The following is an 18715-nucleotide window of genomic DNA, read 5'->3' as shown; positions in this document are numbered from 1 at the left end:
TAACCGTGCATCTGACCCAAACTGCACTCATAACCTCACAGGGGTTCATGTAAAAACAACAAATTATTCAGAAAAGACTAGACTCATAATTCATTTTTACGGCCTGCTGTTCTGTATAAATGCTTGTACATTGGCTAATTGACTAAAATGGCACTGGAGCGGAAAACATTATCTATCTTTATCTTTATTATGATGTTTTTGATAGTTAATAATAATAATAATAATAACTTTTATTTATATAGCGCTTTTCAGTGACCCAAAGACGCTGAACATAATAAAAAAGGGGGGGGGGTATTTACAGACAGGGGGGACAACACGTACAGAACACATTAATATACAGATAAAATGAACAAGACAGAAGAAGTAGAGAGAAAAAGATGGGGATGTAACAGGGGGTAGAAGTGTAGGCAATGGGGTAGAGGAGGCTAGGGGTAGGGGAGGTCATAGGCTTGGGTGAAGAGGTATGTTTTTAGGCGGGATTTGAATGTTGTGAGTGAGGGAGAGTGGCGGACAGGTTGGGGGAGGGAGTTCCAGAGTCGGGGTGCTGTTCGGGAGAATGCTCTGTCGCCAAAACTTTTGAGTCGGGATGTTGGTGCAGTCAGGGTGAGAGAGGAGGAGGATCGGAGAGCTCGGGAGGGGCGGTGGGGGATGAGGAGGTCAGACAGGTAGGGGGGGGCAAGGTCGTGAAGAGCTTTGAAGGTGAGGAGGAGTATTTTAAAGTTTATGCGCTGCTTGATGGGGAGCCAGTGGAGAGAGCGGAGAACGGGAGTGATGTGATCACGGGACCGGGTGTGGGTGAGGAGGCGGGCAGCGGAGTTTTGGACCATTTGGAGTCTGTGGAGGGAATGGGAGGAGATGCCAGTGAGGAGGGAGTTGCAGAAGTCAAGGCGGGAGGAGATGAAGGCATGGATGAGGGATTCAGCAGCGGGGAGGGTGAGGCAGTGTCGGATTTTGGCGATGCGGCGGAGGTGGAAATATGAGGTCTTGACGATGTGGCTGACATGGGGAGTGAAGGAGAGGGTGGGGTCCATGATGACACCGAGATTGCGTACCAGGGTAGAGGGGGTGATGGTCGAGGTGTCGATGCTGAGTGAAAAGGGACCAGTTTTATTGAGAGTGGATTTGGTGCCAATGAGGAGGAGCTCTGTTTTGTCACTGTTCAGTTTGAGGAAGTTGAGAGTGAGCCATGATTTTATTGTAGAGATGCAGGTTTCGATGTGGCTGAGGGGAGGGTTTTGGGTGGATTTGGTGGTGAGGTATATCTGGGTGTCGTCAGCGTAGCAGTGAAAGTCCAAGTTGAGTTGGCGGAGGATGTGACCAAGGGGGAAGATGTAGCAGATGAAGAGGAGGGGGCCGAGGACTGAGCCCTGGGGGACCCCCTGCGTTACTGGGGAGAGGGTGGATGAGTGACCGGAGAGGGAAATGAACTCTTGCCTGTTGGTGAGGTAGGATGTGAGCCAGTCAAGTGCAGAGCCCTCAACACCCAGTTGGCGCAGCCTTTGTAGGAGGATGGAATGGTTTATAGTGTCAAAGGCTGCGCTGAGGTCTAGTAGTAACAGGATGTTGAGGGCCCCGGAGTCTGCAGAGGTGAGGAGATCGTTGAGTACTTTGACCAGGGCTGTTTCAGTGCTGTGAAGTGGGCGGAAGCCAGATTGGAGGGGTTCATAGAGGTTGTTTGACTGGAGGTGGGTGTGAAGTTGGGCGGCGACGATGCGTTCCAGCGTTTTTGAGAGGAACGGCAGGTTGGAGATGGGGCGGTAGTTGGAGAGGTTGGCGGAGTCTAGGGTGGGTTTTTTGAGGATGGGGGTGATGGAGGCCAGTTTGTAGATGGAAGGAACATGGCCGAGGGATAAAGACTGGTTGAAGAGGGTGGTGAGATGGGGGATGAGAGCAGGGAGGCAGGCCTTGGTTAGATTCGTTGGGAGGGGGTCGAGAGAGCAGGTGGTGGTTTTGGAAGCGGTGATGAGGTCTATGATATGAGAGGAGTTAACAGAGGAGAAGGTGATGAGGGCAGGGAAGGGTGGGTGGTCAGGGAGAGGAGGGGGGGCAGGGGTGGGGGTGGTGATGGAGTTAATGGAGACGGCAGTCATGGAGCTGTTGATTTTGGAAATTTTGTCATTGAAGGCAAGGAGGAAAGAGTTGCAGAGGTCAGGGGAGGAGGGTGGAGTGATGTCCGGTGGCTGGAGCAGCTTGTTGACGGTGGAGAACAGGGTGCGAGGGCTCCGGTGGGAGCTGTTGATGAGGGTGGAGAGGTGGGCAGATTTGGCGGCTTGGAGAGCGTCACGGTAGGAGGAGATGTGTAATTTGAAAGCTTCGGCGTGGACGGTGAGGCGGGTTCTTTTGAGGAGTCGTTCGAGTTGGCGGCCAGTCTGCTTCATGGTGCGGAGTTCAGGGGTGTACCAGGGGGCGGGGTTGATGTATGAGACGGAGGAGGTTTTCCAGGGGGCTAGGGAGTCAAGGGAGTCGGAGAGGGTGGTGTTGAGCATGACAGCATAGTCGTCGGGGGAAGAGGGGGGGGAGTCAGGGGGGAAAGCAGAGGATATGAGCTGGGAGAGCGTGAGGGGGTTGACTGACTTGATATTGCGGTAGGTGATGGTGCGTTTTTTGGGGTTGTGGGGCGAGGGTAGGGGGGCAGAGAAAAGGATGCAGAGATGATCAGAGAGTGGGAAGGGGAGGGGGTGGGGCTTAGATATGGGTAGGAGAGAGGAACAGACTAAGTCCAGAGTGTGGCCTTTGGTATGGGTGGGGAAGTCAATATGTTGGGTGAGATGGAAGCAGTCCAGGAGAGAGAGGAAGTCGGATGTCAGTGGGGCGTTGGGGCAGTCAATGTGGATGTTGAAGTCACCAGTGAGTAGGAGGCGGGCAGAGAGAGAGGATGCGATGGTGAGGAGTTCAGACAATTCAGTGAGGAAAGAGGGGTGGGGCTTTGGGGGACGATAGATCAGGATAGCGGTGATAGAGTTGGGGAGGGAGAAGGCGAGGTATTCAAATGATGAGATGGATGGAAGGTTGAGGTTCAGTTCAGTGATGGATGTAGATTTTTTATGAATAACAGCAAGACCTCCCCCACGCCCGGAGAGGCGGGGTTTGGCAGTGTAAGTGTAGTTGGAGGGAGTGGCTTGGTTGAGAGCATAGAAGTCCAGGGGCTGTTGCCATGTTTCACAGAGGAGAAGCAGATCAATGTTATTGTCCAGTAGCAGTTCAGATATAACAGGTGATTTGTTGGCGAGGGAGCGGCAGTTCAGCAGTGCAAGGGAGATGGATGGGGGCGCGGAGATGGATGGGGGCGCAGGGGTGGGGGGGCGGAGGTAGCTGAGGTTGGCAGTGCGGCAGGTGGGGGTGACAGGGGGGCGAAAACTAGTCCAGAGTGAGGGGATAGGTGAGCCGTCGTTGGAGTGTTGGTTATGGGAGAGACCAGAGCCCCTGTGGATGTAGCGGGGCCGGCGAAGGATCCCAGCTGAGCTAGCTGCAGAGGCAGCAGCAGCTGGGAGACGGTGGTTATGGTTGAGGAGGTGAAGGTCAGCAGCGGTGTAGGTGAGTAGGCGAGAAGTTGGTGGAGCGGTGGCCTGGAGGCGTGGGAGTGATAGTCCGAGGAGGAGATGGAACGTAGCAGCAGATGAGAGTAATCCAGTTAGAATGTTGGCGGTGGCTAGAGGCTGGTTAACTAGAAGCTGGTGGGCAGAGAGTTGTGAAAAAGCAGCAGTGGACCGGGTGTTGAAGCTGGTGGAGTGAGTGGCGTTGGTTGCCCCAGACCTTGTCTGAACGGCAGGGAGGCCCCGCGATACCATGACGGACCTCCGCAGGTGTTAAGCCAGCTGTTAGCTGGCGGCTAGGGCAGTAGATAGTCCAGGAGTGAGGGAGGAGATGAGCGATGGACGGTGCAGTAATGTCCGATGAAGTTAAGGAACAGGGATGTAGACAGAAGACAACACAGAGACGCGGGAACAAAACAAAACAATGGAAACGACGTTGGGACAGAAGCGGCAGTCCACATACCAGACGCCGGCGTTGCTCTAGCCCAATCAAGACGCATTTGAGTCCAGTTTTGTGACCAGATCGCCCCCGTCTGTGGAGCGGGGAAAGCAGAGAAACGGGGCTGTACCTTGGTTGTATGGGGCTGCTTTTCTCCGGGTGGAGCCGGTGCCCCGCTCTCCGTGTCTGCTCCTGTGGCGGGCTGGGGCCACACCTTCGCCCAGGTACAGACCTCCGGGGCGGCGGGTGCGGGAGCGCGGAGCCGGTGTTCGGGCGTGGAAACGCCGGTGCAGCGGAGGAGAAGTGGCGCCGCTCGCTCGTGGTGCGTGCGGCTCGTGGCGGTGCGTGCCGCTCGTGGTGGAGCCGGTGATCGGACACGGAAACGCCGGTGCAGCGGAGGAGAAGCGGCGCCGCTCACTCGTTCTCTTTTGTTGGGTATTCTATCAGCTCTCCTCGAGGGTCAGGGGTCAGGTCAAGGTCAAAATGCGCACTCACGATGTCCCTGATCAAATGTGTTGTAGTGATGTGGATACAAGTGTTTGTTGTTGACTTTCTGCCCCATGACTAAACTTCATTGTGCATTTCTCCAGGAGGCATTCATGGAATTGAACCAGGACTAAACCAGGACTAAACCAGGACTAAACCAGGACTAAACCAGGACTAAACCAGGACTAAACCAGGACTAAACCAGGACTAAACCAGTTGGAGCCTCAGACCTCAGTGAGCGTGCAGGAGTGTAGGGAACACTGAGTTTCAAGATGTAAGCGAGGGCCAGTCCATGCAGCGCTTTAAAATCCAACAATAAATACCATTTCAGAATCAACTCTAAAATGAACTGCAATCTAGTAGTGTCAAGATAAAAAAAAAAAAAACGATGCCTTTACCTGCGCATTATACTTGTCAATGTGTGGTGGTAGAAAGTACACACATGCTTAAGGATCAAGGCACCTTCACTTAGATCTTATGTAAACACACACATGCAAAGTGTTTGTGATGTCGCAGATCTTTTGTATAGCTCCTTCTGATGCAAATGAGACTGAGACCAGAGGACCAGCTGTAGCCAAACATTTGGTATCTTACACTTTAGAACCAACTTTAGAACTAATGTTTTGGGCACCGGACCACACATTTCCATGTCAAGATGGCTCGTCTGAACAGAGAAGGAAGGGTGTCTCTATCCCTTATGTGTCTGGCCTGTCGGAAAAACTGCAGAGAATTTTTAGACAACACGAAGTCCCTGTTTATTTTAAACCAGGCAACACTTTAAGACTGTTGGACATCTGTCTGAACACCACTTACTTTCAATTCCGGGGACAATTTTACAGACAGATTCATGGCTGTGCCATGGGCTCGCCCGTCTCTCCCATAGTGGCCAACCTGTACATGGAGCACTTTGAGAAGAAGGCACTGTCCTCATTCTCAGGCATAGCCCCAAAACTGTGGCTCCGCTATGTCGATGATACTTTTGTAACAATCAAGAAACAAGAGCTGGAAACCTTCTCTGATCACATCAATGCTGTGGACCCACATATCAGGTTTACAAGAGAAGACGCTAAGGAGAATCGCTTGGCCTTTCTTGATTGTTCCACGATCAGAGGAGAGGACGGGAAACTCCAAATAGAAGTATATAGGAAACCTACACACACGGACCAGTATCTGCTCTTTGGTTCCAACCACCCACTACAGCACAAGCTGGGGGTGATCAGAACCTTACAACACAGAGCTCAAGGTGTGCCCACCAGCTCAGAGGGCAAGAAGAAAGAGGAAAAACATGTCCGTAATGCCCTCTCAGCCTGTGGTTACCCCGCTTGGGCTCTCAACAGAGTGAAGAGAACCAAGAAGCAGGACAAAAGGGAAACTGAACAGAGAAGGAAGGGTGTCTCTATCCCTTATGTGTCTGGCCTGTCGGAAAAACTGCAGAGAATTTTTAGACAACACGAAGTCCCTGTTTATTTTAAACCAGGCAACACTTTAAGACAAAAACTGGTTCACCCAAAGGACAAATTGCCGACTCAAAAACAGAGCAATGTAGTTTATTCGATCCAATGCAGTGAAGAAAGCTGTAAAGAACGTTACATAGGTGAGACGAAACAGCCTCTACACAAGAGGCTTTATCAGCACAGAAGAAATACTAGTTCAGGTCCACAGAGTGCCGTGCATCTCCACCTTGAAGCCTCTAATCACTCGTTTGAAGACGGTGAGGTGAAGGTTTTAAGCAGGGAGAAAAGATGGTTTGAAAGAGGAGTCAAGGAAGCTATTTTTGTTAAAAAAGAAAGACCTTCTTTAAACAGAAATGGAGGGCTTAGGTTTAATCTTCCTGTTATCTATAATGGGTTACTGAACCCCTGGAAAGGTAAAGGACCAGGGCATTCAAATGCTAATCAGGTACTCAGGGTGGTTGAGCCAGGGTCTCACTAAGACAAAGAGGTTTTAACAGCCCATTAAGATTCTGAATAGGCTAGCTCGGTAGATACAAGGGGGGAGTTTCTGTTGAAACCAACAACTCTTTCTACTTCAGGAAGGCTCCTCCCAATGGGCGGGTCTTACCACAGAACAGTATTAATATCGGAGTTCTCGACCTAAATTCTGTTATTGACAATGACTCTTGGATGAGAGTCGAAACGTCTACTTTTTCAAACTGAGTCCAGATGACTACAACTGAAGCTTTTTCTACTATGGAACACGCCTGGACGAATGAGGGATTACACCGACTCTATAGCAATAAGCAAGTTTACTGCTATATTTGGAACATTCCAGACAAAGCTGCAGAGAAACGAGCAGGTGGTGGACACTCAACCAGAAAATCTACTCAACGATCTCCTCACCTCTGCAGACTCCGGGGCCCTCAACATCCTGTTACTACTAGACCTCAGCGCAGCCTTTGACACTATAAACCATTCCATCCTCCTACAAAGGCTGCGCCAACTGGGTGTTGAGGGCTCTGCACTTGACTGGCTCACATCCTACCTCACCAACAGGCAAGAGTTCATTTCCCTCTCCGATCACTCATCCACCCTCTCCCCAGTAACGCAGGGGGTCCCCCAGGGCTCAGTCCTCGGCCCCCTCCTCTTCATCTGCTACATCTTCCCCCTTGGTCACATCCTCCGCCATCTCAACCTGGACTTTCACTGCTACGCTGACGACACCCAGATATACCTCACCACCAAATCCACCCAAAACCCTCCCCTCACCCACATCCAAACCCTCCCCTCAGCCACATCGAAACCTGCATCTCTACAATAAAATCATGGCTCACTCTCAACTTCCTCAAACTGAACAGTGACAAAACAGAGCTCCTCCTCATTGGCACCAAATCCACTCTCAATAAAACTGGTCCCTTTTCACTCAGCATCGACACCTCGACCATCACCCCCTCTACCCTGGTACGCAATCTCGGTGTCATCATGGACCCCACCCTCTCCTTCACTCCCCATGTCAGCCACATCGTCAAGACCTCATACTTCCACCTCCGCCGCATCGCCAAAATCCGACACTGCCTCACCGTCCCCGCTGCTGAATCCCTCATCCATGCCTTCATCTCCTCCCGCCTCGACTACTGCAACTCCCTCCTCACTGGCATCTCCTCCCATTCCCTCCACAGACTCCAAATGGTCCAAAACTCCGCTGCCCGCCTCCTCACCCACACCCGGTCCCGTGAACACATCACTCCCGTTCTCCGCTCTCTCCATTGGCTCCCCATCAAGCAGCGCATAAACTTTAAAATACTCCTCCTCACCTTCAAAGTTCTTCACCACCTTGCCCCCCCTACCTGTCTGACCTCCTCATCCCCCACCGCCCCTCCCGAGCTCTCCGATCCTCCTCCTCTCTCACCCTGACTGCACCAACATCCCGACTCAAAAGTTTTGGCGACAGAGCATTCTCCCGAACAGCACCCCGACTCTGGAACTCCCTCCCCCAACCTGTCCGCCACTCTCCCTCACTCACAACATTCAAATCCCGCCTAAAAACATACCTCTTCACCCAAGCCTATGACCTCCCCTACCCTCCTCTACCCCATTGCCTACTCTTCTACCCCCTGTTACATCCCCATCTTTTTCTCTCTACTTCTTCTGTCTTGTTCATTTTATCTGTATATTAATGTGTATTGTACGTGTTGTCCCCCCTGTCTGTAAATACCCCCCCCTTTTTTATTTATGTTCAGCGTCTTTGGGTCACTGAAAAGCGCTATATAAATAAAAGTTATTATTATTATTATTATTAAAATGTAATAATGCAACTTTAAAATACCTCCTTTAGCTTAAATTGTACACTTTCACTTTGGCTGCTCGTGTTTAAGAACTTAAAATAATGTCTATTTAACAACACATTACTTTGCATCACTTTCACTCCTCATACTGAGATTTGGCATTAGCACACCATCTACTGGAATCAGAGGGAATTATCATGGGGAAAAAACTAAAGCTAGCTACTTAGCAACATACTCTGACATGTCAACGTAAGCGCGCAGTTGTAATTAAGGCAACAAAACAAAAAAGTATACCTGAATATTGTTTAGGAGACGATATTATGTCAATCCAACAGAAATGTATTTGAGGATTAAGACAGATGTGAAATGTCTGTCAAAGTAATCACACAAGATCCTTTATATCATTTTCATCGAGCTCTTTTTGTAGCATTTCTAAATAAAAACAAGGTACTCTATATTCAAATTTCTCGACTAAATGTTCAAAATGAGTCTGGCGATGATTCATAGACACACGAGATGTCCGGATTTTGACCTTTGATGTCAAACTCCAGGGAAAACAAAGTCGTACAAAATCCCCTCAGTCTCTTTCCCTATTTCCCCCTGGTCCCACTCATTGCCCTGCCTTGGCCCTGCCCTCCTCAAGGAAAAAACTTATTATAACATGATTAAAAGCTCAAAGAGAGTACATTTTGCATAATTTGTGCTAAACATGTTTACACTAATGTTCTCAAATAAGTCCACGGACCACAGCGCTCTGCTAACAGACCAGACTGTCAACATTCCAGACCTAAATAACTGCTTTTTCAGTTACAGTTTGCCAAAGAATGCTTTGGCCGGACACTGGGCCTTTCAGTGTAAATATGAGTCGTTTTGAGCGCTGGTGCATTTGCGGTTCGTGGGTTATTTTGGATAGCACATCACGCCCTGCTCTTTGTTTAGCAGGTCCAGTAGAAGCTCTTGGCTCTGCCCACCCCGACGCCGCGGCTGTGGGGCGTTCTGTGGTGGTCCCTGCTCCTGACCTCGCGCTAACCCCATGGAAATGGCACGTTGCGGGGAAGCAGAGCGGCCACAACAAGGCGGCGTGGAGCTGTTCTGGGATCAGCTGGATTTAGTCAAAAGGTGTGGCCGTGGTGGTGTTTCCGGGGGCCACGGTAAGACAAACAGGGGCCCTCAGTCTTCATACAAGTTTATATATTTTTAGCTTTATTCAATGTTACATCAGTGCATCACCAATATTTAGCCACAATTGTTTGCTTTATTTGAACAGTTACATAGTTAGTACAATATTTTGGACCACTTTATAATCACTACACTTGTTTTGAATAAAAACTTACTTAATAATGAACAATTAGTTAATTAAGAATGATTCAGACTTTGTAACTCTTTAATACATTAACCATAACACCTAAAGTAATTACTAAGCCCGATTCATTCGTAATAAAGTTTAATTTTATTTCTATGAATCAAATCGTCTTTTGTGCTTTATTAAGGCTAAATAAATTATATAAGTTAATTAAATAATATAATAATTAATATAATATTGTAAAAGTTAATATAAAGTGGTACCAATATTTTTCCACGTTAATATGACAAGTTTAAAGTTGTCAATAGGCGCTACACATTAGCCACTCGGCAAAACAACTGATAGCAACTTGGGGTAACCAAAACTAGGAAAACTAGAGTGCTGATCAGTGTAGCAAATCATAAGAATAAGAAAATCAACACAAATTAATGAAATAAGTGAATTATTACAGCCCTAACAGCAGCATCTCGCCAACAGATCAATGCTCTGACAAAATACAGGTAAAAAAACCTTCCTTCATCTCATCATAATCGTTTTTGTAACTACAAAGGCAATTTGAATTATAAAATCATTTTATGTTATACAAAGTTTTTTAAATGTTGAATGTATGATAAAAATGAAGCTCACAATCTCAAACGTGTGAATGAAATGAACAAATAATACGACTCCAGGTAAGATTTTGACCAGGAAATGACATTATAATCAGACTTCAAACTCGGAACAGTTCTATGTGTGTTCCAAAGCTTCTCTTGTGCTTGTTTTTTACAGCCTGTTTCTTGCACAAACGTCACTGTAACGACACAGGTGAATGCTGCATATTCAGTCCGCTCTGAAGGCCCTATTCAACGCTCTTTGTCAGCAAACACTTCAAACCCTCAGCCCAGATTAGTAAGACCAAAACTCTGCACATTTAATAAAGTGTGATGAGGGGCCGAGCCTACTTGATCTCTCCCGTCAGAATGGGCCCTTTGACCGAGTGTTTGAACAGGCGCAGAGGGGAGTTAGTAAAGCGGACCAGAGCAGAGCGGGTCAATGCTTAACTTGTGCACGGCTAATTAGACCGGCTAAACAGAGCGTCAAGGCCACTGAACACAAGCTTTACGCGTGCACTTCTCCTGACCACCACCGGGGGCACATGATAACGGTAAATACTCATTGTTCATAACGTGACATGCGTTTTATTCATTTGACGTGTTAAAGATAAGATAAGATATTCCTTTATTGTCCCACATGGGGAAATTTCATTGGTGCAACGCAGGTAGATACAGAGGTAGATACAGAAGAATAGATCACTTATAGGAAGTCTGAAAAACACTTTCAGTAGAAGATCTCCTATAAATAAATAAAAACTCCCATAGACAAATAAATAAATACATAAATACCATTGCATGTGATCACGACAGTAATTGCACATGAATATGTGTCACGACAGCACATAGATTGCACATAAATTGCACATGAATTCCAACAGCAATTGCACATATGACAGAATTGCACATGGTTAGGTCAGTATTGCAAGTGTTCAGTACTAACAGTTTTTGTTATAAAGTCTGACAGCAGCAGGAAGGAAAGACCTACGGAACCTTTCCTTCACACATCGAGGGTGGATCAGTCTCTCACTGAAGCTGCTCTCCAGAGCGGAGAGAGTGTCCTGCAGGGGGTGACACTCATGGTCCAGCATAGATGTGAATCTAGCCAGGACCCTCCTGTCCCCCACCTCCTGCACCGAGTCCAGAGCACAGCCCAGGACGGAGCTGGACTTCTTGATGACTCTGTCCAGCCTCTTCCTCTCCCTCTCTGTGATGCTGCTGCTCCAGCAGGCCACACCGTACAGGAGGGCTGATGCCACCACAGAGTCGTAGAAGGTCTTCAGGAGTGGCCCTGTCACTCCAAAAGACCTGAGTCTCCTCAGGAGGTAGAGCCGACTCTGGCTCTTCCTGTACAGTGCGTCTGTGTTATGAGTCCAGTCCAGTTTGTGGTTCAGATGAACACCCAAGTACTTGTATGAGTCACACTCTCTCAATGTCCCATCCCTGGATGTTCACTGGCGAGGGGGCAGTGGGGTGGCATCTGCGGAAATCCACCACCATCTCCTTGGTCTTCCCCGCGTTGATGAGGAGGTGGTTCCGCTGACACCAGTCCACAAAGTCCTGCGCCAGTCCCCTGTACTCCTCGTCATCGTCGTCCGTGATGAGTCCGATGATGGCAGAGTCGTCAGAGAACTTCTGCAGGACACAGCTGTCCGTGTCATGTCTGAAGTCTGCAGTGTAAAGGGTGAAGAGAAAGGGCGCGAGGACAGTGCCCTGGGGCGCCCCCACACTGCAGGTCCGAGTGTCAGACACACAGTTCCGGGCTCTCACAAACTGGGGTCGGTCTGTGAGGTAGTCCAGGATCCACTCTGCCAGGTCATACTCCACACCAGCCGTCTCCAGCTTGTCCCTCAGGAGCAGCGGCTGGATGGTGTTGAAGGCGCTGGAAAGATCGAAGAACAGAATCCTCACAGAGCTGCCAGGCTTTTCCAGGTGAGAGAGAGAGCGGTGCAGCAGGGAGATGACGGCGTCCTCCACTCCGATATGCAAACTGCAGCGGGTCCATGGCTGAGCTCACGGTGGAGCGGAGGTGGTCCAGGACTAGCCGCTCCAGTGTCTTCATCAGGTGGGACGTGAGCGCCACTGGCCTGAAGCTGTTGAGGTCTTTGGGGCGCGGTGTCTTAGGCACAGGTACCAGACAGGAGGTCTTCCAGACCTGTGGTACCACCCTCAGCTTCAGGCTCATGTTGAAGACATGCTCCATAACTCCACACAGTTCATCTGCGCAGGACTTAAGGAGCCTGGGGCTGATGCCATCAGGTCCTGCTGCCTTCCTCACTTTAATCCTCTTCAGCTCACTCCTCACCTGTGCTGCTGTGACAGTCAGTGGTTGGCCGTGGGACCGTGTGCTGGGGGGATGGGTGAGTCCAGGGGGACTGTGTGCTGGGGGGATGGGTGAGTCCAGGGGGGACTGTGTGCTCGGGGGACGGGTGAGTCCAGGGGGACTGTGTGCTGGGGGGATGGGTGAGTCCAGGTGAAGTGGGGAGCTGATGGTCCGGGGCAGATAAGCGAAGAGGAATAGATGCAGGGCATTGTCCAGCTGTGGAAGAGGGAGCATGCAGCTGTGCAGGGGGAGGCGCGGGTGACCGATCAAACCTCAAGAAGTGAACATTTAAATCATTCACCCACTGTAGATCCCCCTCTGTCTGGGCAGGGGGGGGTTTTGAAGCCCGAGATGGTCTTCAGGCTCCTCCACACTCCCTGAATGTTCTTTTGCTGCAGCTGCTCCGCCATCCTCCTCTTGTAGCCGGCCTCAGCCTGCCTGATCCTCCTCCTCAGCTCCTTCTGCACAGTCCTCAGCTCCTCCTTGTTCCCTGACCTGAAGGCTCTCTTCTTCTCCTTCAGCAGAGCCTTCAGTTCACGGTTAATCCATGGCTTGTTGTTTGGAAAACACTGCACCGTCCGGGAGGGAACAATGTTCTCAAAACAGAAGTTGATGTAGTCTGTGATGCACTCTGTGATGGTGTTGATGTCCTCCCCATGTGGGTCATAAAGCTCAGTCCAGACAGTGGTGCTGAAGCAGTCCCTCAGAGCCTCCTCGCTCTCAGCAGAACACATCCTCACCACACGGGACACCACAGGCTGCCTGCGCACGATGGGTTCATACACAGGCCTCAGATGTACAGTTCGGTTGTGGTCCGAGCTGCCCAGGGGAGGGAGGGGGGAAGAGGAATAAGCCTCCTTGGTGTTGGCAAAAAACAAGTCCAATGTTCTATTCTCTCTGGTGGGGCAGGTGACATACTGGGTGTATGTTGGTAGAACAGAAGAGGGAGAAGCGTGGTTAAAGTCACCAGAGATGAGGAAGAGAGCCTGTGGATGCTGTGTTTGCAGCCTACAAGTGCAGGAGAGCAGTGCTTCACAAGCATTTTCAGCATTGGCAGACGGGGCCACATAGACTGCGATCAAAATCACATGTGAGAACTCCCGGGGCAGATAATATGGCCTCATGCCAATAGCCAATAGTTCAATATCCTTGTTACATAGCTGCTCCCTCACTGTGCAGTGTTCGGGTTTGGACCAGCTTGTGTTCACATACACGCTGGTGGGCTCGCTCGGAGCTAGCTCACGTCACAACAACACAACGAAAAACGCTCAAATCCAGCCGAAAAAGTCAAAAACAGTTGAATTAAAAAACTATTCCAGCGCGTGTCCCTATCGTACAGTAAAATAGAAAAAATATACTAACTATATTTACAAAATATAGGAGATAAAGCACAATAAGTGTGAGAAAGAAGAGAGAGCGTTTACACCGGGCTGCCAGCTGTACCAGCGCCTTATGACGTATTAAAGGAGCACTATGTAACTTTTCACTTAATAATCTCGTCACAAATATGCCTTAGATTGTGACCAAGAACCAATCAGCTGATCACTCAATATTTTTGGCTTGTTTAGGGTTGATATTGTGGTCGTGTCCCTAGGCAAGACCCCTGAAGAGCCAACGATGTATTGGCAAGCAGCTATCGTTTTTAGCCTTACTTACAGTGCACCAACTATTCACACAGTTTTCTATTCACTGCAACATGGATGAATAAGTTATACACGTCCTGTCGGATTCAACTAAGCGAATACATGCGTTCGCGGTGACGTCATACAGCCGGGCCTTCCCCATAGCGGCCATTTTAAAAGGGGCACGCGATATATAAAAAACAGGTCAGTCAACAGAGCAATGTCCTTACAGAGGCGCAGGTTTTTGGCATTTTGGCCTCATATATCCTGGATATCGTATGTAGTAGACGTGCTGTTGTGCCCCTTTCAAAATAGCGGACTAGGTTGCCACTGCACAAGTTCCCGGATGTGCAAACGCATGTATACAGTTACGTAGGAGCCTCCTACTGTGATCAAAGCTAAAGGCGGTCCTACCTACTTTTTTCTGTGGTGAATTTTATTTTTGGCGAAGCAGTGTTATTGCATAAACACAATCTGAAGTGTAGTAGTAATACACGGATGGCAGACTGGTACCTGTTGCGTGTGCGTCGGGTCGGTGCTGCGTCGCCGTGCTCTGGCCTCTCGTGCTCTCAGACGCCTGGGAGAGAAAACACAAAAACACACGTTTCATCCACAGAAGCTCTGCTGAGGACCTCTTTTCCACATCCAAGGGAGATAAAGGACACTGCACCTTGCCCCCCACAACAATTCACTTTCTCATCACTTGGGACTCAGAAACATGTTATTTAAGGACAGAAAGGAAATTAATGTGTGATCCAAAAGTCTGAATGAGTGTAGCCCCGGAGCGTAGCTGTGTGTGATGTTACTTTTTTTTATGTCATTTACCAGCTTTGTAGACTTTTATATTTGTTATTTGACTTTAACAGCTCTTTCATGTTAAATGCGTTTTACAGGAGAACATTTCATTACAGCTCATCGACACTCACTGTGTAACCTCTATTTGACACAAGGGCAGCGGCGCGGTCAAACAAAAGCTTGGAACAGAACTCATACTGTATTTCTATGTTTTTCATCAGACATTGACATGACAAACTGCATCAAAGTTTGATTGAACTTGATGTACAAGACCTCGCTCACAGGTCTAGATTTGGAGACCGCAGTGAGGTCAGCTGATCTGGGTCGGAGGTCACGGTCAAAGCCCTTCGGACCCTCCGGCTGCACCACACATGTTTAGGCAGAGTCAAGTCTCTTTACTTTTCATTGTCACTCGCTGTTATTTCATCATAATTAACAAAAACATGGTGTGGTTGTTCAAATCGGCCACACTTTTAGCAACTCTGGACGGTTTTGACAATGCGGTAGGTTATATAGTCTACACTCAAAAATATTAAACCTCTTGTAATGTATGAATGAAAACTAAAAAGATTCAAAAATAATAATAAAATGGGAAAATCACAACATTTGATTTGGCTAATTGAAAGTTTTACCACTTTTACCACATAAAAGTCATTATTCAGGTCAGACACAAAAATATAATTGTCAGAACCTACATTGATTTTGCTGCTTCTTTTTATCTGACTATTTATGTCCGTTTTATAATCGAGACCGGACACACACTGAAGATGTATGGACCCTTTAAAATGACTGCGATCGGATCAAAAAGCTGCAGACTTGACCCATTATGAACAAAACAAACTTGAATCCCAGTGTAGATTTGTCACTTAGTTTTATTCCTATTTGCAAATGACTGAAGAGTACAACTTTCTAGCCTCAAAATTGTATTTGAGCTATGAGAAGAAAAAAGGGATTCATGGGAGCAAGTTTGTCCTGTCTGTGTGTTGTGCTGTCTTTCCACTACATAAAGTAAAAGTAAAAAAGGATGGTCCGATATGGATTCTTTAAGCAGATATCTGATATTTGATTGTGGCCTATCTCCGATTTTTGCCTATACCCATATTTTATATTTTTAAATCCGCAGCAAGGCCCTAAATCTATCACATCCATCGCTCCAGTGAAGATTAGAAAAGAACTTTCGACTTTGGTAAAAATGTTATCAGAATGTATTTATCTGGGGAATAAAACAATTTGATTGATTCAAATTACAATTTTAGACAGTGTTTTTTTTTTTGGGCCCAGACCGATAACGATAATCTTCAGATACAGTAAAAACAAAACTAACAAAAAAAATTATGAGGAAAATGTAAACATTAAGATATTGCCTTCATCACCATTTTTAAATAATAATGGTCCATTAACTAAGAAATACACAAGGTACCATACAGTTTTGGTGTCTCTGATATCTCTGATATCGCTCACGTACAGTACAGTTGAGTGGTTTTCATTTACCAGAACTACAGATTATTTATTTTTTACATTTTGTTCAAATCTGAGGTCAATCCTATTTTCCCCATTCAAATCACAGAATGTTCCACTTCCCTTTTGCCTCCTTTACGGAATCTGGAATGTATTTACAACCTTTTGAATCTTCTATTAGACAAAGCCAATAAAAATGACTTAAAAGGTTGAATGGACAATTTTTTCGGCCCAAATCTGAGTCTTATTTCTTCGTGGCGTGGACTGCCGATTAGTCCTGCTACGTATCAATCATAAATATTGCTCACCTGCAGCCGCGTCCGGCTCGTCCCCACGTTTCCGCGTGTCTAAGCGCATTGATCTATCATAATATAGTTCCCTCAGTGTACGGGACAAAATGAAGACGGAGAAAGACAGTTCGAGCTGACTCAGAAGAAGACGGAAATCTACGGGAGACGAGAGATGTGATGCGATCCGTCGCGCTAATAAACAAACGCACGTGTGTGTTGTATCAGTCCGCACGGGAGACTTTTTCGCCGAAAAATCGTCCATTGCGCCTTTAAGATGACTGACGCTTAGTTTCGGTGTCAATAATAATCTTGAATAATCGTAAACCTTTTTTTTTTAGGCTACAATATATATTCTTCTTCCATTCTCCTTTAAAATATGTCCTGTTTTCCTGGTTTTTCCTGGTTCCCCAGCTGGGTTTGGACAGATGGATGGGAGCAGTGAGGGCTGTAAACCTGAGCAGGGGCCCGCACCGCTGTGGCCCGGGACCACTCGGCCCAAACAACATCAGCTGCACAAATAATAACCCTGTCTGCCGCCTCCTTTGAGTAAGAACTTCACACTCCTATACCTGCCCCGAACACACAAGACTGGAGGAGTTTACTGTGACATCATATACAACCGTGGAACCATATGGTAGTACACTTATAACTGCAACTCGCCAAATATTTGGACATTCATAAGTATCCTCCATTTCATTTGTGCTCTGGTTTCCCAATTCAAGCTCATGTCACACCTCGTCTAGAATGCAGTCACTCACTAGCTTCACGTGCACCTTTACATGCACACCAAGGCTAAATCAAAGTTCTGACCGAGATGTTTGCTCCTGAGCATCACCACATCTCACTATTGTACCTGGAGCGTCTGTGGAAAGGCCCCCCGCACAAACAGTGCAGGGCCCCAAAACTGAGGGCCCCACGTAGCAACAACAAAAGCGGGCCGTCATTTGCTCTTCAGAAAAGTATCACTTTCTTATTAGTAAAATACATGTTTAATGCCAGACTGTGGAACATTTCACAAAAAGCCATAGCATTCACCTGGGTTACACAGCGCACCTTTAAATTTGGACTTTTACCAATAAATAAACCGACAGGAAGTCTGAAGATTCACTGACGGACGGAGCAGGATGTAGAGTTGTATGCGCATGCTTCACACCTCTCCAGTCTGAATTTACATATATCTGAATGCTTTTAAAGAAGAAAATACATTATAAAAACAAGATTTACATTAAAGACACTACCTGTCCCTCACTACACTGGTCATGTCTATCCTCTGTCAGAGGCTCAGTGCTGACAGAGCAAACCACAGCCCTGTCTCTGGATGTACGGAGAAAAGGCCCAGGGAGGAACCAGCTCTGCCCCCAAACAGGAGCTGATTACAGGGTAGAGACAAGATGAGAGCATCCTCAGACACTTCAGAGCAACAGGCAGAAGCAAAGCGAGAAGGACCGGCTGCACCACCTAAAGCGGAGCCGCAAAGGACCAAGTGGGACTAAAATATTACCACTGCAACCCCAACCAGTGTCACAGTCCAAACGTCACTCATCCAAGTTCAATACTTCCCATGCTCGGTTATTGTACTGCAAGTAGAGTTGGTCTGGGAGGTTTCTCTGAGGGTTCTATCACCTGACCTCAGAAGTATCTCGCACGCTTGATGCTAAATATCGTACACTCCACCTCAGGACCTGTGAACTCTTTAGACTCTCGGCGAATGTACTTTAAAACGGCTGACTAATGTGGGATAATAGAAAGGAGGATGGAGGAGCTTGTGCACATAAAGAGCCCGCAGCCAGGGGACACAAGTAAAGTGTGTATTTAAGCATGTTGACTCTAGACGCCATGACGACGGGCTTAAGCTGCACCTGATGACCGTTTGTCAACTGCATTAGACAATCATTATAAGGCCAGGACAATAAAAGTGAATGGGCTGTAAAGACAAGGGCCTGTGTCCTCTGCAGGGTCTCACAGGAGAACAGGACCAGTAAAGACGTGGTAGTAGTAGTAGAAATGTACCGGTGGTAGAAGTAACAGTATATAGCGGTACCTGCTACCTAGTGCTGCAGTTTGATATTCAGATAAAACAATTGTAAAGTTGATAATGCTTTGCTAATTTTGAGTTGAGCACCAACTTTCTACTTTGACCTGAGAATATTGGATA

General features: G+C 47.7%; 1 protein-coding gene across 6 annotated transcripts in view; it reads right to left on the bottom strand.

Moving 5' to 3' along the window:
* smtnb (smoothelin b) overlaps positions 1-18715 on the bottom strand; it is a 120915-nt gene that overhangs the window by 47205 nt on the left and 54995 nt on the right. For 5 of the 6 annotated variants that reach the window (XM_072434217.1, XM_072434216.1, XM_072434221.1 and 2 more), the window contains exon 6: positions 14525-14594. In XM_072434217.1, the coding sequence (XP_072290318.1) occupies positions 14525-14594 (70 nt within the window). The remainder of the gene's footprint in view (positions 1-14524; positions 14595-18715) is intronic. The other variant, XM_072434218.1, reaches the window with a different exon arrangement.

This window comes from Eucyclogobius newberryi, unplaced genomic scaffold, assembly GCF_026437365.1.
Source record: "Eucyclogobius newberryi isolate DKJ021-1_F unplaced genomic scaffold, fEucNew1.0.hap1 SCAF_6, whole genome shotgun sequence".
NCBI classification, from domain to species: Eukaryota; Metazoa; Chordata; class Actinopteri; order Gobiiformes; family Gobiidae; genus Eucyclogobius; species Eucyclogobius newberryi.
Note: the sequence above shows the minus strand (reverse complement) of the source record. Positions and strands in the feature narration are given on the sequence as shown.